General features: G+C 48.3%; 1 protein-coding gene across 6 annotated transcripts in view; it reads left to right on the top strand.

The window, feature by feature from the left end:
- Window positions 1-22,493, top strand: part of svilb (supervillin b) — a 66,749-nt gene that overhangs the window by 42,566 nt on the left and 1,690 nt on the right. For 5 of the 6 annotated variants that reach the window (XM_053651126.1, XM_053651123.1, XM_053651127.1 and 2 more), the window contains 16 exons: window positions 329-501; window positions 1,661-1,816; window positions 1,987-2,123; window positions 3,241-3,388; window positions 3,486-3,631; window positions 4,447-4,622; window positions 4,715-4,862; window positions 5,232-5,532; window positions 5,712-5,866; window positions 16,077-16,182; window positions 16,402-16,609; window positions 17,340-17,473; window positions 17,642-17,797; window positions 18,970-19,113; window positions 19,387-19,508; window positions 21,446-21,601. In XM_053651126.1, coding sequence (XP_053507101.1) covers window positions 329-501; window positions 1,661-1,816; window positions 1,987-2,123; window positions 3,241-3,388; window positions 3,486-3,631; window positions 4,447-4,622; window positions 4,715-4,862; window positions 5,232-5,532; window positions 5,712-5,866; window positions 16,077-16,182; window positions 16,402-16,609; window positions 17,340-17,473; window positions 17,642-17,797; window positions 18,970-19,113; window positions 19,387-19,508; window positions 21,446-21,601 — 2,566 coding nt within the window. Of the gene's footprint in view, window positions 1-328; window positions 502-1,660; window positions 1,817-1,986; window positions 2,124-3,240; window positions 3,389-3,485; window positions 3,632-4,446; window positions 4,623-4,714; window positions 4,863-5,231; window positions 5,533-5,711; window positions 5,867-16,076; window positions 16,183-16,401; window positions 16,610-17,339; window positions 17,474-17,641; window positions 17,798-18,969; window positions 19,114-19,386; window positions 19,509-21,445; window positions 21,602-21,734; window positions 21,761-22,493 lie in introns of all 6 variants that reach the window. The other variant, XM_053651124.1, reaches the window with a different exon arrangement.

The following is a 22,493-nucleotide window of genomic DNA, read 5'->3' as shown; positions in this document are numbered from 1 at the left end:
TATAGAGGATGAAATGATATGGATTAAACGTCTGTCAGGATTTTTGCTTCTCAAAAATCGAAAACTGATTATAAAAACATCATATAGTATAGTGTGAAAGTCAAAGAATGAATAAATTACAGACTGAGCCTAGACCAGTAGCCTAGACTAGGCATGATTACATTCTAATGTTCATATATAACCAAGCACTTTAGAGCTCTCCTAATATAAGGAATTAATACCAAATCAGAAATGATTATTTTCTATTTCTATTGTATACATTTTATGTTAAATATGTAAGCATGGATTCAAAATCAAACGCACACAAACATAATTTATTTGACCTTAGGCTGGCATCAGCAATGGTGCACCACAAGAGGGCAATACGTCCTTCACGTAACGTTCAGGCGTCACGTAACCCACTGAAGATTCTGGCAGCGCGAGAGGACATCAGACATGAGTACACTGAACAGAGACTCAACATCGGTATTCTGGAAAGCAAGAGGATTAAACAGGAGAAAAGTGAGTAATCAGAGGGAGAGGATGATGTGGAAATAGAAATTACTACATAGCCATGGAACAGGAGAAAAGGGAGTGATGAGACATCAGGAAAGACAAGGGGGAGATGTAGTATTAAAATGTGGGAATGAAGGTATTATGAGGGGAGAAAAAAAAGAATGAGGAAAAAGGTCTTAAAGACTCAATCATGCATGTGAAAATTTTCATTGAAAAGAAAGAGTTGATGCTGAAAGATGCTTTGGCCTAATGGAGAAAAGAAGGGAGATCACTGGTAGCGTTATAAAAATGGAGGGACAGGGTGACTAAAACATGGTAGGAGAAAACCTGTATAGTCATGTGAAAAATTCAAAATGGTTGGCTTTTTTGACATATTTGGACAAGCAAACATTTGATCATCTTTGAGACATTGTCAATTAATAAAGTTGATATACTTAAACAAAACCACAAGGAAAATGAGCTTTTTCAATCATTTATTCAACACAAATATCAACAGTTGTGATTTTTTTTCTGTGGAAAAAATAAGTACATCCTTGGCCTCAGAAGCTAGTATTGCCCTCTTTAGCAGAAATAACTTCTTGTAGACGTTCTGCGTAATAATCCACCAGTCTCGGACATCATTGCCCCCCCCCCCCCCCCCCCCCCCGGACAAGCTGTCCATTCCCTGAGGCAGTGAAGCAACCCAAAACCATAACATTTCCACCACCGTGCTTCACAGTTCATATGAGGCACTTCTCCTGAAAAGCTGTCTTTGGTCAAACATGTCTGCTGTTACTGTGGCCAAACAACTCGATCTTTGATTTGTCTGTACAGAGTGCATTATTCCAAAAGGCCTGGTCTTTGTTTATATGCTCATTGGCAAACTGAGGACTTTAATGTCCACACCACCATTAGCAAAGAGAACACCAGACATTAGATGTAAGCAGTTTTAATAAGACCTGAACTTCCTAAGCAGGTTCTAATGAGTGACACCCAATCTTGAACACCTGATTCTAATTTTATGGATTTGAAGGTGTGTGAAATGTAGGGGTGTACTTACTTTTTCCATGTCACTTATAAAATTGGCATTTAGTAGTAATTTACACAATTTAAATTAACAAAAAATCAGATGTGTCATCATAGTGTACTTATTTTTTTCACATGACCATGTACATCTGTTTTGTAGTGAGTAAGAGCTCCAGTATATCAGATGCTGCTCTGGCTGGTTTGGCTAGCAAGGAGAACTATAGCAGTGTGAGTTTACGCAGCGTCAGCATGTCTGAGCAGGTGACCAACAACAGTGCTGCTCCCTACAAAAATCTCATGCTCGTGCAAGTCAAAGGTCAGTCCTGTACACAATTGTTTTGAAAACTTACAATCTTCAGTGTTATGTTACTATACAGTGCAATTATTCATTATAAATTAATAGATGGTGTCAGTGGTATATCTTAGGTTAGAAATGATTGATTGTGCAGTCTAAACCACTAATTAATTAAAAAAATTTTTGCTCAGGTCGCAGACATGTCCAGACAAGACTAGTGGAGCCGAGGGTCTCGTCTTTGAACAGTGGTGACTGTTTTCTACTGGTTACGCCTGAGCACTGCTTCGTTTGGATAGGAGAGTTTGCAAATGTCATAGAGAGAGCAAAGGTACAGCCTATCATGACTGAAACATGAAGTATAATGAAGCATTTCAGATGCCTCGTATTCAAAACTTGTTTCAAAGTGGTTTTCCAAAATTATTCAAAGTGGTTTTCCACTTTGAATAATCTAGCCATCTCATAGTCTTAGTCTTTCTCCAAAACATGTTCGCCTGTGCTTATACTGTGTATATACAGTGGCGTATGAAAATCTGAGACCACATGGAAAATCTGGGATTTATTTTGCCATTTAATAATTGGAAATGAACTGAAGGTTTGATAATTTTTAAATATTTAAAACAAAAAGTAAATGTTCAATATCTAGAATATTTAATGTGATAATGCCCATGTTAACTGCTTTGTACAAAAGCTCATATTTTCCTCATGGCTAATCTCTTCTATGGATTTTATCTAAAATGGATCGTAAAACTTGTTGAGTCCATGCCAGCTCGAGTGCACACTGTCATTAAAGCCAAAAGGGATCATACCAAATACTAAAACGCTAAAATTCAGTCAATAATATAATTATTAATGAGAATTGTTGTATTAAATTAGAAAAGAACGTAAAATGGAAGCATTTTTCACTAGCAGTCTCAGACTTTTGGACCCCACTGTATAACTGTGTTGTGTAATGGCATTACTTGTTCTAAATGTATGCTTTCACATATGCACATATCCCCCCCCTTGATGCAGTTCTTTTAGACAGTGTGTTTCTAGCAAGGTGGCCCCCATCCAATTCCAAGCAAACTCTAGTATAGTTTGATTGCAGTGAGGATGCATTTTGACCCTGAATCAACCGAGCAACAGGGATTTTGGGATTACAGGAAGCATTTTTTAAGGCTGCTGAGATGAAAGACAAACTCTGCAAAAATGCATTACGTTCTGGAAAATATTTGACTGTTGACCAAAAAGAGAAAATAAACTTTTAAAACTTTGGTGATCTTGTTTCCTTTGAGTCATTTAAAAGTGCTATCAATTAGTACTTGCTATAAATCTAAAAATATATTACTTGACCCTTAGTTTCAGCCATGACTGACAATGTAGCAGAAAATATCATCATTAACTTTTAATACAAAATGATGATCTGTTTGTTTTTTTTTTTTAATTTATTTTTTAACCTTTATTAGGCATCAGAGCTGGCCACTTTTATCCAGCTGAACCATGACCTTGGTTGCCGGGCGATGCAAGTGGAGACCATTGAGGAAGGGTTGAAGTTTGAAAACCCTGCTGCAGCTGAGTTTTGGAAAATTCTAGGAGGACCAGCCAACTACCAGCGTATGCTCTTAACACCAAAATGATCATGATCATATCAAATATCTTTCACATTCATTTTACATTCAAATGCAAACACAGTGTGCCTGCGTCACAACAGCGGCTGGTACCCCAGAAGAGGACGAGGTTTTTGAGAGCGCGATCATAGAAACTAATTGCATCTTTCGTCTGGTGGATGATAAACTGCTTCCTGATGATGATTTCTGGGGCAGAGTTCCTCGTTGCTCACTCCTGGGATCCAAAGAGGTATGAAAGTACTATATAAAAAATGTAAACTAAACAAATGCACACATTATTGAAGTAAGTTTGAAATATTTGTTCAAGAATAGTGAAATAAAAATGTAAAATATTTAAAAAAGAAAAGATGACCTTTAGCTAATTGAAATGCTGTTCTGTGTAATTGATAAAACGCTCCCAAAAGAACACTCATTGTGCCCCCGGAAACACTGGAAGAAATATAGAGGAAGAAATTCCAGCACTGTCAGCATGGTGTGTGAACTGATACTGTAGTTCCTCAACCTCAGCTTTACTCATAATTGGTCTCAACTAGACATGTAGAGACTAAAAAATAAATAAATAAAAAATCTTGTTCAGGCAGATTTTTTTTCTTGTTACCTATCTTCAACCTAACAAATGTAGCGAGTTCTATTTCCCAAAATATAAGCAAACTAGTAGCCTAATTTAAACCACCAAGACCCTGAGCATGCAGTTAGGAAAGATACTCTAAATGCATTGCAGGTCATCATCATGCAGGCTTCATATCTGAATGCCTGCTCACAGCTGCATGATGTCTTGTGGGATCCCATTTCCGATGCATACCTGTTTAAGAAAGCTTGTGAACCGTTGTGACCAGCTTTCTTAAAAAAAAAAAAAAGAAGAAAACACCAAACAGTGGTGCTCCTCTTATTTGTATTTTTTATATATAATTTATGTATTTTATACTTGTTTAAAGCTTTCTGTCAGTCAGGACATTTATTACTTTACATTTCTGAGTAGTGCTGAGTGGATTTTAATAAAAATTTCTTTGTGTTTTTGTGTTTCTGCTTAATGTGTTTATGTAGGTGCTGGTATTTGATTTTGGCAGTGAGGTGTATGTGTGGCATGGTAAAGAAGTCACTCTGGCACAGAGAAAGGTGGCCTTCCAGCTGGCCAAGCACCTGTGGAACGGCATCTTTGACTACACGAACTGTGACATCAACCCACTCGACCCAGGAGGATGCAATTCACTCATACCCAGGTTTGTAGCAGTAGCGCACAGAGAACGAAATCTTTCCTTTTCTGCCAAAATAAGCTGTTCTCATTTTAAGAGGATGAAAAATGTGTGTTCAGAAAAGGCCAAGGCCGTCCAGACTGGGCGATATTCGGCAGATTGACTGAACACAATGAGACATCTTTGTTCAGAGAGAAGTTTCTGGACTGGAGAGAGACAGCTGACTCGCTACAGAAGAGCGGCAGTGAACATTCCTTCGAGCAGAAGGTATCTTCCATTATCACTGTGTGTATCTTCTGTAAAATTTATATATTAAGGCTGACAAAAGTAGGACCTCTTACTCAGATTCCAACCATAAATCTATGATTTAGCTGCTGTATTATATGTATTATATGTGCACTGTATATATGAAGACCAGAGACACACCTGAAAATTAGTTTAAAAACTTAAAACTATTTAATTGGCTGAAAAGCTGAGTAAGCAAAAAGATGCAGGATATGAGAGTCTTGCAGTGCAACCCTGACCACTATAACGTGATTTACTGAAGATGAATTAATTTTAAACTTCATTCTTTTACACCTCACCAGCCTTGGATTTTCCTCTTGCGCTTTCATCTGTGTTTCCTACCCATGTTAGCTCTCTCAGGGTACACCCTCTCGCTTGGAGTGCGCTGCATATGATGTGGGGCTGATGCTCCTGGTGCTCCAGTCCCCCATCAGCATGGTTCTGGAAGGGCAGGATGTTGGTCGTGGTCATGGCCCCGTGGAGAGCGGATGTTCTGAGGACCGCTTGCGCTCTCTGGAGATTAGCACACTGAGTGTGGATGTCTGGCACATCCTGGAATTCGATTACAGCCGCCTGCCGAAGCAGAGCATTGGCCAGTTTCATGACGGAGATGCCTATGTAGTGAAATGGAAGTATATGGTGAGCGCAGCAGGTGAGTATCAATAGCAGGAGGAATGTGCTGGGTATGTGTTTTTTATTTGAGCTGTAGAAAATGTTGCTAGTTCAGTTCTATGTAGTGTTAATGGAGAGGGGAGGAGCCTCGCACTAGAATTATTAGAAAAAGTGTTTGACAATGTGAATGTTTTTTTTTTTTTTTTTTGGTGTATTTAGTGGGCAACAGACAGAAACCAGAACAGGTTCGCAGTGCTGGTCCAGGGCGAGAGAAGTGCTGCTATTTTTTCTGGCAAGGCAGGAACTCTACAGTCAGTGAAAAAGGAACCTCTGCATTGATGACCATTGAGCTGGATGAGGAGAGAGGGGCACAGGTGTGTGGGAGAGGGGGGCACATGTGAGGGAGAGGGGGTGTGTGTGTGGGAGAGAGAGGATGTGTGTGTGTGGGAGAGAGAGGGGCGGTGTGAGAGAGAGGGTAAGTGGTGGCCTCTCATTGCCCAATTTCATGTATTATTATTGGGCGGCTAATATTCAGAAACTGGTGCTCTGGGTGCAGGCTCCCTCTCTTCCATGATGCCACTTAGAAGCAAAGTCTTGTATTTCAACCTCCCTCCCTGCTATGGTGTTCTCCTCCCTTCCTATACCCCTTTCACAACACACAGATAATCCAATAGTATGTACCTCTCTAAAAATTTTCTATCAGTTTCGCCATCATTTTAAATCTATCTCGGCCTCAACCATGGCACCAATATGTAATAACCACCTCTTTCCCCCTCCTTTACGTATTCCACATTCTCTTTGTGGGAAAAGAAGGGTCTGAAATGCTTTGAGGATCTTTTCATTAATAATGTGTTTGCAAACTCTTCTGAATTATCCTCGTCATTCAGCCTGCCTCCGTCTCACCTATTCCGTTTCTTTCAAATTAGGCATTGTGTCTCCTCCCTATTCGCTGGTTTTCCCTCCTTACCTACAAAGTCTGCATGGGAAGAGGTGTTCATGCTGAATCCTCATAAGGGTGGCATTATTTCACGGATATATGCAACGATCTGGTCACAGGACAATTCTTACAATATCAAAATGATTAGTGCTTGGGAAGAGGAAATGGGCCTGGAGCTTGAGGATGATTACTGGGGCAGAGCGTTAGATGATATACGTACCACCACGTCCTATGCTAGACTTAGTTTCATACAATTTAAAGTGGTCCATAGAGCTCACCTCTCTAGGAGTAAACTGTCTAAAATATATCCTAGTGTTCCTGACGTGTGAAAAATGCAAACTTTCGCCCTGTAACCTGAGTCACATGTTTGCACTCTGTCCCAAACTGCAGAACTTTTGGAACTCTTTCTTTGAAACTATGTCCGAAGTTCTTAAAATCAAATTGGATGTCTGTCCTTTAATTGTCATATTTGGTGTTTCATCTCAGCGTCAGCCTCTGAACCATAAACAAGCTAGTGTTGTGGCCTTTGCATCGTTACTTGCTCGGCACAGAATATTGTTGTCTTGGACCTTTCCACAACCCCCCTCTATATCAGTCTGGCTTAAAGACTTAGTGTTCTTTTTAAAACTTGAAAAAATCAAGTATAACATCAGAGGCAGGGGTGACTCATTTTTGGGCAAATGACAACAATTTATTACCTACTTCAATGATGTATGAACCCTGGAGCTGGATTGAGGACGAGGTAGACGGTAAACACTAATCATCTTACCTTTTTTTTTTTGGGTGTGTGTTGTTCTTTGAATGTTTGTTTGTTATTGTCTTTTGTTTCCCCCTTTCTTTTGGTTTTGGCTGTGGTTGTTTTGTTGGGGTTGTTGGGTGTGGTGTTATAATGTGTAAAATGCAAATTTCCAATAAAAATTCTATGGTCCAAAAAAAAAAAAGAAGAGAGAATGGGTGGGTGTGAGAGAGAGGGGGGGGGGTGTGAGAGAGAGAGGGGGGGGGTGTGAGAGAGAGAGGGGGGGGGGGTGGGTGTGTGTGTGTGTGTGTGTGTGTGTGAGAGGGTGTGTGTGAGAGAGAGTGGGGGTGTGTGTGTGTGTGTGAGAGGGGGGTGTGTGTGTGTGTGAGAGGGGGTGTGTGTGTGTGAGAGGGGGGGGGTGTGTGTGAGGGGGGGGGTGTGTGTGAGAGGGGGGTGGGTGTGTGTGAGAGGGGGTGGGTGTGTGAGGGTGTGTGTGAGAGGGTGTGTGTGAGAGAGAGAGTGGGGGGGTGTGTGTGTGTGTGAGAGGGGGTGGGTGTGTGTGAGGGGGGGGTGTGTGAGAGTGGGGGTGTGTGAGAGGGGGTGTGTGTGTGTGAGGGGGGGGGTGGGTGTGAGAGGGGGTGGGTGTGAGAGGGTGGGTGTGAGAGGGTGGGTGTGTGAGGGTGTGTGTGAGAGGGTGTGTGTGAGAGAGAGTGGGGGGGGTGTGTGTGTGTGTGTGAGAGGGGGTGTGTGTGTGAGAGGGGGTGTGTGTGTGAGAGGGGGGTGTGTGTGAGAGGGGGGGTGTGTGAGAGTGTGTGGGGGTGTGTGTGTGTGTGTGAGAGAGAGAGTGGGGGGGTGTGTGTGTGAGTGTGTGTGAGTGTGTGTGAGGGTGTGTGTGTGTGAGAGGGTGTGTGTGTGTGTGTGTGTGAGGGTGTGTGAGAGAGAGTGGGGGGGTGTGTGTGTGTGTGAGAGGGGGTGGGTGTGTGAGGGGGGGGGGGTGTGTGAGAGGGGGTGTGTGTGTGAGAGGGGGTGTGTGTGAGAGGGGGTGTGTGTGAGAGGGGGGGTGTGAGAGGGGCGGTGTGAGAGGGGGGGTGTGTGAGAGAGGGGGTGTGTGTGAGAGGGGGTGTGTGTGAGGGGGGGTGTGTGAGGGGGGGTGTGAGAGGGGGGGTGTGAGAGGGGGGGTGTGTGAGTGTGTGTGTGTGAGAGAGTGAGTGGGGGGGTGTGTGTGTGGGAGAGGGGGGGTGTGAGAGAGGGTGTGTGTGAGAGAGGGTGTGTGTGAGGGGGGGGGGGTGTGAGAGTGGGGGTGTGTGTGTGGTGTGAGGGGGGGTGTGAGGGGGGGGGGGTGTGTGTGAGGGGGTGTGTGTGTGAGAGGGGGGTGTGTGTGTGAGAGGGGGTGTGTGTGAGAGGGGGTGTGTGTGAGGGGGGGGTGTGAGAGGGGGGGTGTGTGAGTGTGTGTGTGTGAGAGAGTGAGTGGGGGGGTGTGTGTGTGAGAGAGGGTGTGTGTGAGAGAGGGTGTGTGTGAGGGGGGGGGGTGTGAGAGTGGGGGTGTGTGTGTGGTGTGAGGGGGGGTGTGTGTGAGGGGGGGTGTGTGTGAGGGGGGGTGTGTGTGAGGGGGTGTGTGTGTGAGGGGGGGTGTGTGTGTGAGGGGGGGTGTGTGAGGGGGGGTGTGTGTGAGGGGGGGTGGGTGTGAGGGGGGGTGGGTGTGAGGGGGGGTGGGTGTGAGGGGGGGTGGGTGTGTGTGTGGAGGGGGTGGGTGTGCGTGTGTGAGGGGGGTGGGGGTGTGTGTGAGAGGGAGGGGGGGTGTGTGAGGGAGGGGGTGTGTGAGTGTGTGAGAGGGAGGGGGTGTGTGAGAGGGAGGGGGTGTGTGAGGTGAGAGGGAGGGGTGTGTGTGTGTGTGAGAGGGGGTGTGTGTGTGAGAGGGGGTGTGTGTGTGAGAGGGGGTGTGTGTGTGAGAGGGGGTGGGTGTGGGGGGGGGTGTGTGTGTGAGAGGGGGTGTGTGTGTGAGAGGGGGTGGGTGTGGGGGGGGGGTGTGTGTGAGGGGGGTGTGTGTGTGTGAGAGGGGGGTGGGTGAGAGGGGGTGTGTGTGAGAGGGGGTGGGTGAGAGGGGGTGTGTGTGAGAGGGGGGGTGTGTGTGTGGGGGGGGTGTGTGAGGGGGGGTGTGTGTGAGGGGGGTGTGTGTGTGTGAGAGGGGGTGGGTGAGAGGGGGTGTGTGTGAGAGAGGGGGTGTGTGTGAGAGGGGGGGTGTGTGTGTGGGGGGGGTGTGTGAGGGGGGGTGTGTGTGAGGGGGTGGGGGGTGTGTGTGAGGGAGGGGGTGTGTGAGTGTGTGAGTGTGTGAGAGGGAGGGGGTGTGTGAGAGGGAGGGGGTGTGTGAGGTGAGAGGGAGGGGGGTGTGTGTGTGTGAGAGGGGGTGTGTGTGTGAGAGGGGGTGTGTGTGTGAGAGGGGGTGGGTGTGGGGGGGGGGTGTGTGTGTGAGAGGGGGTGGGTGTGGGGGGGGGTGTGTGTGAGGGGGGTGTGTGTGTGTGAGAGGGGGTGTGTGTGTGTGTGTGAGAGGGGGTGGGTGAGAGGGGGTGTGTGTGAGAGGGGGTGTGTGTGAGAGGGGGGGTGTGTGTGTGGGGGGGTGTGTGTGTGGGGGGTGTGTGTGAGGGGGGGGTGTGTGTGAGGGGGGGTGTGTGTGTGTGGGTGAGAGGGGGTGTGTGTGAGAGGGGGGGTGTGTGAGGGGGGGGTGTGTGAGGGGGGGTGTGTGAGGGGGGGTGGGTGTGTGTGAGAGGGAGGGGGGGTGTGTGGAGGGAGGGGGTGTGTGAGAGGGAGGGGGGGTGTGTGAGAGGGAGGGGGGGTGTGTGTGTGTGAGAGGGAGGGGGGGTGTGTGTGAGAGGGAGGGGGTGTGTGTGTGTGTGAGAGGGAGGGGGGGTGTGTGTGTGAGAGGGAGGGGGGGTGTGTGTGTGAGAGGGGGTGGGTGTGTGTGTGAGGGGGGTGGGTGTGTGAGAGGGGGTGGGTGTGGGGGGGGGTGTGTGTGTGTGAGGGGGGTGTGTGTGTGAGAGGGGGTGGGGTGTGTGTGTGTGAGAGGGGGTGGGTGTGTGTGTGTGAGAGGGGGTGAGAGGGGGTGTGTGTGTGAGAGGGGGTGTGTGTGAGAGGGGGGGTGTGAGAGAGGGGGGGTGTGTGAGAGAGGGGGGGTGTGAGAGGGGGGGGGTGTGTGAGAGAGGGGGGGTGTGAGAGGGGGGGGGTGTGTGTGTGTGAGAGGGGGTGGGTGAGAGGGGGTGTGTGTGTGAGAGGGGGTGTGTGTGGGGGGGGGTGTGTGGGGGGGGGTGTGTGTGAGAGGGGGTGGGTGTGGGGGGGGGTGTGTGTGTGTGAGGGGGGTGTGTGTGTGTGTGTGAGAGGGGGTGTGTGTGTGAGAGGGGGTGTGTGTGAGAGGGGGTGTGTGTGAGAGGGGGTGTGTGTGAGAGGGGGGGTGTGAGAGAGGGGGGGTGTGTGAGAGAGGGGGTGTGTGTGTGTGAGAGAGGGGGTGTGTGTGTGAGAGGGGGTGTGTGTGAGAGGGGGTGTGTGTGAGAGGGGGTGTGTGTGAGAGGGGGGGTGTGAGAGAGGGGGGGTGTGTGAGAGAGGGGGGGTGTGAGAGGGGGGGGGTGTGTGAGAGAGGGGGGGTGTGAGGGGGGGGGGTGTGTGTGTGTGAGAGGGGGTGGGTGAGAGGGGGTGTGTGTGAGAGGGGGTGTGTGTGAGGGGGGGGTGTGTGTGGGGGGGGTGTGTGGGGGGGGGTGTGTGAGGGGGGGGTGTGTGTGTGTGTGAGGGGGTGGGTGAGAGGGGGTGTGTGGGTGAGAGGGGGTGTGTGTGTGTGAGAGGGGGTGTGTGTGAGAGGGGGTGTGTGAGAGAGGGGGGGTGTGTGAGAGGGGGTGTGTGAGAGAGGGGGGGTGTGTGTGTGAGAGGGGGTGTGTGTGTGAGAGGGGGTGTGTGGGTGTGTGAGGGGGGGGTGTGAGAGTGGGGGTGTGTGTGTGGTGTGTGAGAGGGGGGGTGTGTGTGAGAGGGGGGGTGTGGTGTGAGAGGGGGGGTGTGGTGTGAGGGGGGGGTGTGGTGTGAGGGGGGGGTGTGGTGTGAGGGGGGGGTGTGTGTGGGAGGGGGGGGTGTGTGTGAGAGGGAGGGGGTGTGTGTGAGAGAGAGGGGGTGTGTGTGAGAGGGGGGGTGTGGTGTGGGGGGGGGGTGTGGTGTGAGGGGGGGGTGTGTGTGAGAGGGGGTGTGGTGTGAGGGGGGTGTGTGTGAGAGAGGGGGGGGTGTGTGGGGGGGGGTGTGTGTGAGGGGGGGGTGTGTGTGAGAGAGAGGGTGGGTGTGTGTGTGTGTGAGAGGGAGGGGGTGTGTGTGAGAGGGAGGGGGTGTGTGTGTGAGAGAGAGAGGGGGGTGTGTGTGAGAGAGAGGGGGGTGTGTGTGAGAGAGAGGGGGTGTGTGTGTGAGAGAGAGGGGGTGTGTGAGAGAGAGGGGGGGTGTGTGTGTGTGTGAGGGGGGGGGGTGTGTGAGAGGGGGGGGGTGTGTGAGGGGGGGGTGTGTGTGAGAGGGAGGGGGTGTGTGTGTGAGAGAGGGGGTGTGTGTGAGAGAGAGAGAGGGGATGTGTGAGAGAGAGGGGTGTGTGTGTGAGAGAGAGGGGGTGTGTGAGAGAGAGGGGGGGTGTGAGAGAGAGGGGGGGTGTGTGTGTGTGTGTGAGGGGGGGGGGTGTGTGAGGGGGGGTGTGTGTGAGAGAGAGGGTGGGTGTGTGTGTGTGTGAGAGGGAGGGGGTGTGTGTGAGAGGGAGGGGGTGTGTGTGAGAGAGGGGGTGTGTGTGAGAGAGAGAGAGGGGATGTGTGAGAGAGAGGGGGGTGTGTGTGTGAGAGAGAGGGGGTGTGTGTGTGAGAGAGAGGGGGTGTGTGTGTGAGAGAGAGGGGGTGTGTGAGAGAGAGGGGGGGTGTGAGAGAGAGGGGGGGTGTGTGTGTGTGTGAGAGAGGGGGTGTGTGTGTGAGAGAGGGGGTGTGTGTGTGAGAGAGGGGGTGTGTGTGAGAGAGAGGGGGGGTGTGAGAGAGAGGGGGGGTGTGTGTGTGAGAGAGGGGGTGTGTGAGAGAGAGGGGGTGTGTGTGAGAGAGAGGGGGGGTGTGTGAGAGAGAGGGGGGGTGTGTGAGAGAGAGGGGGGGTGTGTGTGTGTGAGAGGGAGGGGGTGTGTGTGTGTGAGAGGGAGGGGGTGTGTGTGTGTGAGTGAGGGAGGGGGTGTGTGTGAGGGAGAGGGTGTGTGTGAGGGAGAGGGGGTGTGTGAGAGGGAGGGGGTGTGTGTGTGAGAGGGAGGGGGTGTGTGTGTGAGAGGGAGGGGGTGTGTGTGTGAGAGGGAGGGGGTGTGTGTGTGTGAGAGGGAGGGGGTGTGTGTGTGTGAGAGGGGGGGTGTGTGAGAGAGAGGGGGGGTGTGTGTGTGAGAGAGGGAGGGGGTGTGTGTGTGAGAGGGTGTGTGTGTGAGAGGGTGTGTGTGGCAGAGGGTGTGTGTGGCAGAGGGTGTGTGTGGCAGAGGGTGTGTGTGGCAGAGGGAGAGGGTGTGTGAGGGAGAGGGTGTGTGTGTGTGTGTGGGAGAGGGAGAGGGGGTGTGTGTGTGAGAGGGAGGGGGGTGTGAGAGAGAGGGAGGGGGGGTGTGAGAGAGGGGGAGGGGGTGTGTGGGTGTGTGTGAGAGAGGGTGTGTGGGTGTGTGGGAGAGGGAGAGGGGGGGTGTGTGTGTGGGAGAGGGAGAGGGGGTGTGTGTGTGGGAGAGGGAGAGGGGGTGTGTGTGTGGGAGAGGGAGAGGGGGTGTGTGTGAGAGGGAGGGGGGGTGTGTGTGAGAGAGGGGGAGGGGTTGTGTGGGTGTGGGAGAGGGAGAGGGTGTGTGTGGGAGAGGGAGAGGGTGTGTGTGGGAGAGGGAGAGGGGGTGTGTGTGTGGGAGAGGGAGAGGGGGTGTGTGTGTGGGAGAGGGAGAGGGGGTGTGTGTGAGAGGGAGGGGGGGTGTGTGTGAGAGAGGGGGAGGGGTTGTGTGGGTGTGGGAGAGGGAGAGGGTGTGTGTGGGAGAGGGAGAGGGTGTGTGTGTGGGAGAGGGAGAGGGGGTGTGTGTGAGAGGGAGAGGGGGTGTGTGTGTGAGAGGGGGGGTGTGTGTGTGTGTGAGAGGGGGGGTGTGTGTGTGTGTGAGAGGGAGGGGGTGTGTGTGAGAGAGGGAGGGGGGGTGTGTGTGAGAGGGAGGGGGGGTGTGTGAGAGGGAGAGTGGGTGTGTGTGTGTGAGAGGGAGAGTGGGTGTGTGTGAGAGGGGGTGTGAGAGAGAGGGAGGGGGGGTGTGAGAGAGGGGGAGGGGGTGTGTGGGTGTGTGTGAGAGAGGGTGTGTGGGTGTGAGGGAGAGGGGGTGTGTGTGAGAGGGAGAGGGGGTGTGTGTGAGAGGGAGAGGGGGTGTGTGAGAGGGAGAGGGGGTGTGTGTGAGAGGGAGAGGGGGGGTGTGTGTGAGAGGGGGTGTGTGTGTGTGTGTGAGAGGGAGGGGGTGTGTGTGAGAGGGAGGGGGGGTGTGTGTGAGAGGGAGGGTGTGTGTGGGAGAGGGAGAGGGGGTGTGTGTGTGGGAGAGGGAGAGGGGGTGTGTGTGAGAGGGAGGGGGGGTGTGTGTGAGAGAGGGGGAGGGGTTGTGTGGGTGTGGGAGAGGGAGAGGGTGTGTGTGGGAGAGGGAGAGGGTGTGTGTGTGGGAGAGGGAGAGGGGGTGTGTGTGTGAGAGGGAGAGGGGGTGTGTGTGTGAGAGGGAGAGGGGGTGTGAGAGGGAGAGTGGGTGTGTGTGTGAGAGGGAGAGTGGGTGTGTGTGTGTGAGAGGGAGAGTGGGTGTGTGTGAGAGGGGGTGTGAGAGAGAGGGAGGGGGGGTGTGAGAGAGGGGGAGGGGGTGTGTGGGTGTGTGTGAGAGAGAGGGTGTGTGGGTGTGAGGGAGAGGGGGTGTGTGTGAGAGGGAGAGGGGGTGTGTGTGAGAGGGAGAGGGGGTGTGTGAGAGGGAGAGGGGGTGTGTGTGAGAGGGAGAGGGGGGGTGTGTGTGAGAGGGGGTGTGTGTGTGTGTGTGAGAGGGAGGGGGTGTGTGTGAGAGGGAGGGGGGGTGTGTGTGAGAGGGAGGGGGTGTGTGAGAGAGGGGGAGGGGGTGTGTGGGTGTGTGTGAGAGGGGGTGTGTGTGGGAGAGGGAGAGGGGGTGTGTGTGAGAGGGAGGGGGGGTGTGTGTGAGAGGGAGGGGGTGTGTGTGAGAGAGGGGGAGGGGGTGTGTGTGAGAGAGGGGGAGGGGGTGTGTGTGAGAGGGGGAGGGGGTGTGTGGGAGAGAGGGTGTGTGGGAGAGGGAGAGGGTGTGTGTGTGGAAGAGGGAGAGGGTGTGTGTGGGAGAGGGTGTGTGTGTGTGTGTGGGAGAGGGAGGGGGGGTGTGTGTGAGAGGGAGGGGGTGTGTGAGAGAGGGGGAGGGGGTGTGTGGGTGTGTGTGAGAGGGGGTGTGTGTGGGAGAGGGAGAGGGGGTGTGTGTGAGAGGGAGGGGGGGTGTGTGTGAGAGGGAGGGGGTGTGTGTGAGAGAGGGGGAGGGGGTGTGTGTGAGAGAGGGGGAGGGGGTGTGTGTGAGAGGGGGAGGGGGTGTGTGGGAGAGAGGGTGTGTGGGAGAGGGAGAGGGTGTGTGTGTGGAAGAGGGAGAGGGTGTGTGTGGGAGAGGGTGTGTGTGTGTGTGTGAGAGGGAGGGGGGGTGTGTGTGAGAGGGAGGGGGTGTGTGAGAGAGGGGGAGGGGGTGTGTGGGTGTGTGTGAGAGGGGGTGTGTGTGGGAGAGGGAGAGGGGGTGTGTGTGAGAGGGAGGGGGGGTGTGTGTGAGAGGGAGGGGGTGTGTGTGAGAGAGGGGGAGGGGGTGTGTGTGAGAGAGGGGGAGGGGGTGTGTGTGAGAGGGGGAGGGGGTGTGTGGGAGAGAGGGTGTGTGGGAGAGGGAGAGGGTGTGTGTGTGGAAGAGGGAGAGGGTGTGTGTGGGAGAGGGTGTGTGTGTGTGTGTGGGAGAGGGAGAGGGGGTGTGTGTGGGAGAGGGAGAGGGGGTGTGTGAGAGAGAGGGTGTGTGTGAGAGAGAGGGTGTGTGTGAGAGAGAGGGTGTGTGGGAGAGGGAGAGGGTGTGTGTGGGAGAGGGTGTGTGTGGGAGAGGGTGGGTGTGTGTGTGGGAGAGGGAGAGGGTGTGTGTGTGTGAGAGGGAGAGGGGGTGTGTGTGTGTGAGAGGGAGAGTGGGTGTGTGTGTGTGAGAGGGAGAGTGGGTGTGTGTGAGAGGGGGTGTGTGTGTGAGAGAGAGGGGGTGTGTGTGTGTGTGAGAGAGGGGGGGTGTGTGTGTGTGAGAGGGAGGGGGTGTGTGTGTGTGAGGGAGGGGGTGTGTGTGTGTGAGAGAGGGAGTGTGTGTGTGTGAGAGAGGGAGTGTGTGTGTGTGAGAGAGGGAGTGTGTGTGTGTGAGAGAGGGAGTGTGTGTGTGTGTGTGAGAGGGAGGGTGTGTGTGTGAGAGGGAGGGTGTGTGTGTGAGAGGGAGGGTGGGTGTGTGTGTGAGAGAGGGAGGGTGGGTGTGTGTGTGAGAGAGGGAGGGTGGGTGTGTGTGTGAGAGGGAGGGTGTGTGTGAGAGAGAGGGGGGGTGATTAGTACGGATGGTTCAATAAGGTTTTAAAAAAAAAAGCTAGAAATAAAGAAAGGGTAAAAATTCATATGCTTTGCTGTTTACTTGGACTCGATGGGCTAAAAATAACACTTGGAGCCATATTCAAGACTATGTAGCTATAGTAGCTAATAATGACTATTTTAACTGGATAAATACAGGCTTGGGCATCATTCCAATATAAACTCAGACTGGCATTTGAGAAGGGTCTGGTGTCTCAGGAATACACGGTCAGAGTCATAACAAATCTTGTGAAATTTATTATTATTTTTTTGTCTGGGTGTTGATTTACAGGTGCAGGTGCAGCAGGGGAAAGAGCCGCCATGCTTCCTGCAGTGTTTCAATGGGGGCATGATCGTGCATTGTGGGAAGCGGGAAGAAGAAGAAGAGAACATTCAGAGTAAGTTGACAGTTTAAGTATCTGTTTTTAATCCCAACCTTTTTTGTTCTTAAAGTCTATCATGCTGTTTATCTGTTTCTTCTTTTGATCAGAGAACCTTGACTTGTGTGGACATTTGAATATGGAGCTGTACTGTAACACTATAGTGTGTACGTCAGAGAGATGGAGAATATCAGATTAATCAGTTATGATGTACTCTTTCTTCCTCACTCTCTCTAGGTGAATGGCGTTTGTACTGCGTTCGTGGTGAGGTGCCAGTAGAGGGCCATCTGCTGGAGGTAGAGTGTCACTGCAGTAGTCTGCGCTCTCGAACCTCCATGATTCTGCTCAACATTAACAAAGCCCTCATCTACCTGTGGCATGGCTGTAAGACACAAACACACACCCGTGAGGTGGCAAGCACCGCTGCCGACAAGATCAAAGAACAGTGAGTTAAAAATATGTCTATGCTTATAATATTTCAGGAGTGGGCAAAATATAAATTCATTAAAATGCTCCCTGATGGGTCAAAGCTCCAGTTTGCTGTCTAGTCCCATGTTGTGCTTGCTCAGAATCCCAGTTAGCTAGGCTAAAAAATTGAGACTAATGTAATTTAACACCAGTTGTAGCCTTTGCCTTCTGATAATGTCTGTACTGATGTGAAGCACATCATGTTTATCTTTGGCTCTGTATTTATATTCAGCTTTAAACTTGAATTGGGCATGGTTTTTTAAAAAAGAATCCTGTTCACAAAGTCGTTTTTGCTTATCTATTGGTAGATTCTAACAAATTTAGCTTTCATTCCAGGAATATAAACAAATTAGCAGTTACTACAGACTACCACAGGTTCATGTTAATGAGCATGGTCTTTATTTGAGCCTCATATCTGACAGCTTGATCTCTCACTCACATGACTTTGTTGTTTCTTTGTTGTCTCAATCAGATGTCTTGTGAAACATTCTGATGAATATCTGTACTTTGTGTATCTATTTAGAACACATTATATGTGCAGTCTAAATTATGTATTTTTATTTGGTTACATTTCTTCTTTAAACAAACATCAAATGAAACACGATGATATATAACATTAACTCTGCATTAGAATATAGAAAATAAGCACAAGTAATAATTAGGGTTTATTTTATTGAGGGCAATGAAAGTTGTTTTATGTCTCCAAGGCGACCACTGGAGGCAGGTCTACACAGCAGTTGCAATGTGACTATCCATGAGTGTGAAGAAGGGGCGGAGCCCATGGAATTCTGGGAGGCCTTAGGCAGGAAGGATCGAAAGGCTTATGACTGCATGCTTCAAGGTACAGCATTTTTACATTTAACATAAACCAGTGCCATTTTGGGTTTTTTTTAGGCTTAAACTTTTAATTCATAGTCTTATGAAATTTCAAATTGATAAATGTGTCTGTATACGTGTTAAATCTCTTGCTGGGTTTTTTTTTAAATATTATTATTATTATGTTTTTTAGATCCAGGAAAGTTTAACTTCACCCCACGTCTCTTCCAGTTAAGTAGTTCATCAGGTGAGTTTGTGGCTCAGGAGTTCTTCTACCCATCCAGAACTCCAGACTTGGTCAGCGCTTTCCCCTTCCTCCAGGAAGACCTGTACTCTGCACCACAGCCTGGTAACTATAACACACTATATGGAACTTCAACCTTGTTCTTTGTAAATGTATACTGAAAGTAGATCAGTATATTTTTTTCAACCTGAAACTTTCATTAAATACATTCAAAATCAATTAATTTTGAGATCAGAGGTTAAATAAATGTGCTTTGAATATATAAAAAGAAAATTACTTTTATTTTTGTTATTGCTATCTACCTTCAGGGGATCCACAGTCATAGGATTTGTGTGTTTTACATAAACATTGTTGGTTAATATTGAGGTGAAGCTATATTGTCTGTCCATTGGCATGTAGCATTTCGGCCTCGCGGGTCCAAGGGGGAAAAAAATCCAGTAGGTGGATTGGTTACTCTAGTCTGTCCCTATATGTGAATGATTGCTTGCCTGTACACACACAGGCGGTCCCAAAAGTCTCCATTTATAGGGGACTATGTTTGCTAACACCACATTGGTTGTGCTTTCGTCAGTGGTTGTTTGTGGACATTCGCTTGTCGGCTGTCCTCAACACTTCCACACTTTTTGAATGTGTTAAGCTTGGCAGCAGTGTCGTGTGTGATGTGCTTGCCATGTTTACTGTTAAAGTCCATCGTTGACTTGCGACTGCTTCCTGATCCAGCCATGAGAATGATTTTGATACGTTCTTTTGTCAAACGGATTCTTAAAGACTATCTGAAAAAAAAAATATATATAAACTAAGTATGAGAAATTTTGGCAGACATTTTGCTAAAAATGTTTGCTAAAAAAATTCCCATATGTATATAGTTTTTCAGGTTTTTAATGCACTACCTACATTTCAGATCTGTTTTATCCTTACAGTACTTACAAGCTCTTGGAACCATCATTATCTTTTAACTGTACATTTATCTAGATTAAAAAATGTGACCGTGCATCTGCAGTCACAGTTTCCAGGCTCTGGAGCGGTCTACCACTATTAGACATGTCTTTTCATTGCCACCTGTTGACAAATTATTGAAGGCATGTTTAAACAGTAGATTTTTCAGATCACTGATACAGTTTGTACTGTAGGTTGTTGCCCTGGAGAATTTTGCACATGTACTGTGTGTCTGTTCTGTTATAAAGCAATTTGGTTAAGCAAGTTATTTTAAAATGTGGTGTAGAAAAATACAAATTGTTCCTTCCTTTCCTTCTTTCTCTGTCTGCCTGTCACTTTAGCTCTGTTCCTGGTGGATAACTATCATGAGGTGTACCTGTGGCAGGGCTGGTGGCCACAGGACACAGAAACGCCTGGCTCAGCCCGGATCCGCTGGGATGCTGACAGGAAATGTGCCATGGAGACAGTGCTCCGTTACTGCAAAGGTGAGATGTGACCATAGAGTTAGAATAAACAGAACATGCTTGTCCCAGAAGTATGTGGTGTAGATGATTTTGTTTTTTAACACGTGAAATTAAATTGTTCTAACTTTTTTTTTTATAGACTAAAATGTAGATGAACATGTACTTGTTTACAGAGATGGCTGGTTGGGATATTAAATGAGGTGCTAATGTATTAGGCACAAATGTAATATCTGCCAATAGAAGGCCTTTCTATGTTGAGGCTTAACTGCTTAATGACCTAACTACTTCTTTCAGAAAAGAATGAGCAGAATCCTCAAAAGTCATATTTGATCCATGCTGGACTGGAGCCTCTTACTTTTACTAACATGTTCCCCAGCTGGGAGCATCGTGAGGATATCACAGAGGTCATGGAGCAGGTGAGACTGCACCAATATGTACAGAATTACTCACACATGTAGTAAACCATGCACTGTAGTACAGAAGGTTTCCAGAGGAACAGGATGTTTTGGACAAAGGTCATTCATCAGCTATGGAAGCAGAGTGCAGGTGGTGAAACCAGCTGATATCAGAAATTATATATTGTATGTGTATATGTACAGTCATGTGAAAAAATAAGTACACCCCATGGATTTTTTATATTTATTTATTTATTTATTTATTTTACATATTTGGACAAGCAAACATTTGATCCTCTTTGAAACAGTGCCTATTAATAAAGGTGATGCACTCTACCAAATGACACACACAATTGACATTTTGTAATACTTTTAACAATTTAACTTAACAAATAAACAGATCAGTCACATGGGGAAAAGTATGTACGCCCTATACAATTATCACACCTTCAAATCCATAAAATTAGAATCAGGTGTTGAAGATTGGGTGCCAGTGATTAGAATGTGCTTAGGGAGTGCAGGTGGAACCGGTCTTATTTATACCCCTCTCATATCTAATGTCTGGTGTTCCCTTTGTTATTGAGGTGTGTGGCATCATCATGTCAAGATGTAAAGAGTTCTATAAGGCCTTCATAAAAAAGGTTGTGGATATGAGTCTGGCAAAGAATTTATCTCCAAATGATTTGAAATACATAATTTCACTGTAAGGAAAATAATCTACAAGTGACACAGGTTTCAAAAGACTGCAAATTTGTTCAAGACTGGCCATCCCTGCAAATTCAGCCCAAGAGAAGAATGTCTGATGCAAAAAGAAGTCTCTAAGAACCCCAAAATTCCATCACAGGATCTGCTAGTAAGTCTTGCAGCTGTTGGTGTCAATGTGCATGCTTTGACAATCAGAAAGAGATTGCACAAATTTGACCTGCATGGGAGGTGTTCCAGGAAAAAGCCTTTAAGTAAGACTACAGTTTGCCAGTGAGCATATAGGCAAAGACGAGGCCTTTTGGAATAATGTGCTTTGGACAGATGAATCAACAAGAGTGTTGTTTGGTCACAGTAACAGCAGACATGTTTGGTGCTGACCAAAGACAGCCTTTCAGGAGAAGTACCTCATATCAACTGTGAAGCACTGTGGTGGAAATGTTATGGTTTGGGGTTGCATTGCCTCAGGGACTGAGCAGCTTGTGTTCATTGATTCAACTATGAATTCTGCATCATATCAAAGAGTGCTTGAAGATAAGTTTGAGGCCATCTGTCCAAAAGTTGAAGTTGATTCAAAATTGGACCTTTCAACAGGATAATGATTCTAAGCACACTAGCAAATCCACCAAGGAATGGCTCTAAAAGAAGAAATGGAGGGTTATGGAATGGCCTAGTCAAAGCCCGTATTTGAATCCCATTGAAATGTTGTGGGGGGATTTGAAATGGGCAGTACATACAAGAAAGTCCTCAAACATCTTGCAACTGAAAAACATTGCATGGAAGAGTGGTAAATTCCAGCAAGCCAATGTCAGAGACTGGTGGACAATTATGCAAAACGCCTACAAGAAGTTATTTCTGCTAAAGGGGACAATACTAGCTTCTGAGGGTGTATTTACTTTTTCCACAGAAGAATATCACATCTGTTGATATTTCTGTTGAATAAATGATTGAAAAAACTAATTTTCCTTGTGGTTTTGTTCAAGTAAATCAATTTTATTAATAGGCACTCTCCAAATATGTCAGAAAAGCCAATAATTTCCATGGGGTGTACTTATTTTCACATGAATGTATATATGAAACAGGAAACACATTTTTTTAGGGGAAGTGCTAGTATTTGCTTAGAATCCAAGTGTTTGTAGTTATCAGTAATAGGATACCATGATAACGAAAGTTGCACTGAAAAGCATATAATGTTATCTTGTAGTTTACATTATGCGGTACTTAACTTTTCATATGGACCTCTTATGTGTGTGTAGGAGGCAGAGATGTGTAACCAGATCACTCTGGTGGAGGATGTTCTTGCTCGTCTTTGCCAAAGCACTTATCCTCTTGCAGCACTGCAGAGTCGGCCTCTTCCACACGGTGTAGACCCCCTGCGCCTTGAAATCTACCTGTCAGATGAGGACTTTGAGGTGAGACCACTCCCACTGTCCATTCATTATATCTAACTAACCTGAATACATAAAACAAAAATTTTGAAAAACAGCAAATTTCATTTTCTTATACAAGTGTCTAGAATCTGATGCATTGCTTTTTATACTCTAGTCTGGGTTGTAGGGATTTCTGAGTTGGTAAGTACTTTTTTTGTTTTGTTTTGTTTAAACCACTGGACTTCACACAAGCACAGAATATCTACTATGCACTGCTTCACTTTTTCTTCACTAATGAATCTGTGTTGCTCTTCCTTTTGCACTCACTTATGCCAACTTTACAGATATTTCATTTGATAATATGCTGCACGTGCAAACAGTATAATTATAAGTGTAAGGTTTGACCTTGTTGTGCATACTCAAGCTTCACGTTTTCAGAGGCTTTGAACTTGACAAGTATGACCACACCATGAACCTTTCCTGCATAGAGAATAATAAGGCATAACTGACTGATACTGTCATTTGACAATACCCTGACATCTGCTGGCCAATAAAATTCATTACATGTTCAGTGTGAGACTACATGTGCCTGGTAAAATTGGATTCTCGTCAAGGCTATTATCAAGCTATATTACTATGAATTGCAGTGTAACTCAGGCATTTAACATTTTTCTATTCAACTTTGATGAACCCTGGATTCTGCAAATGAAAAGGTTCATCAAAGTTGAACATGAAATTACAGACTGTGATTGTATACAGTTTGTTCCTTTACGTAATCTAAAATCTAACTGATCATGCCAGATCAGTGAGTGATAAATCAAGCTTCAAGATGGAATGTACCTAAAATTAATAGTACCAACAGTACAGTAATGAAGTTATGCTGTTGTGTATGAATTGTGTGAGTCAGGTCATTCAGGGGTATCAAACTCAAATT

The sequence above is a fragment of the Ictalurus furcatus genome, chromosome 20 (assembly GCF_023375685.1).
Source record: "Ictalurus furcatus strain D&B chromosome 20, Billie_1.0, whole genome shotgun sequence".
NCBI classification, from domain to species: Eukaryota; Metazoa; Chordata; class Actinopteri; order Siluriformes; family Ictaluridae; genus Ictalurus; species Ictalurus furcatus.
This window is presented reverse-complemented; position numbering and strand designations above follow the sequence as displayed.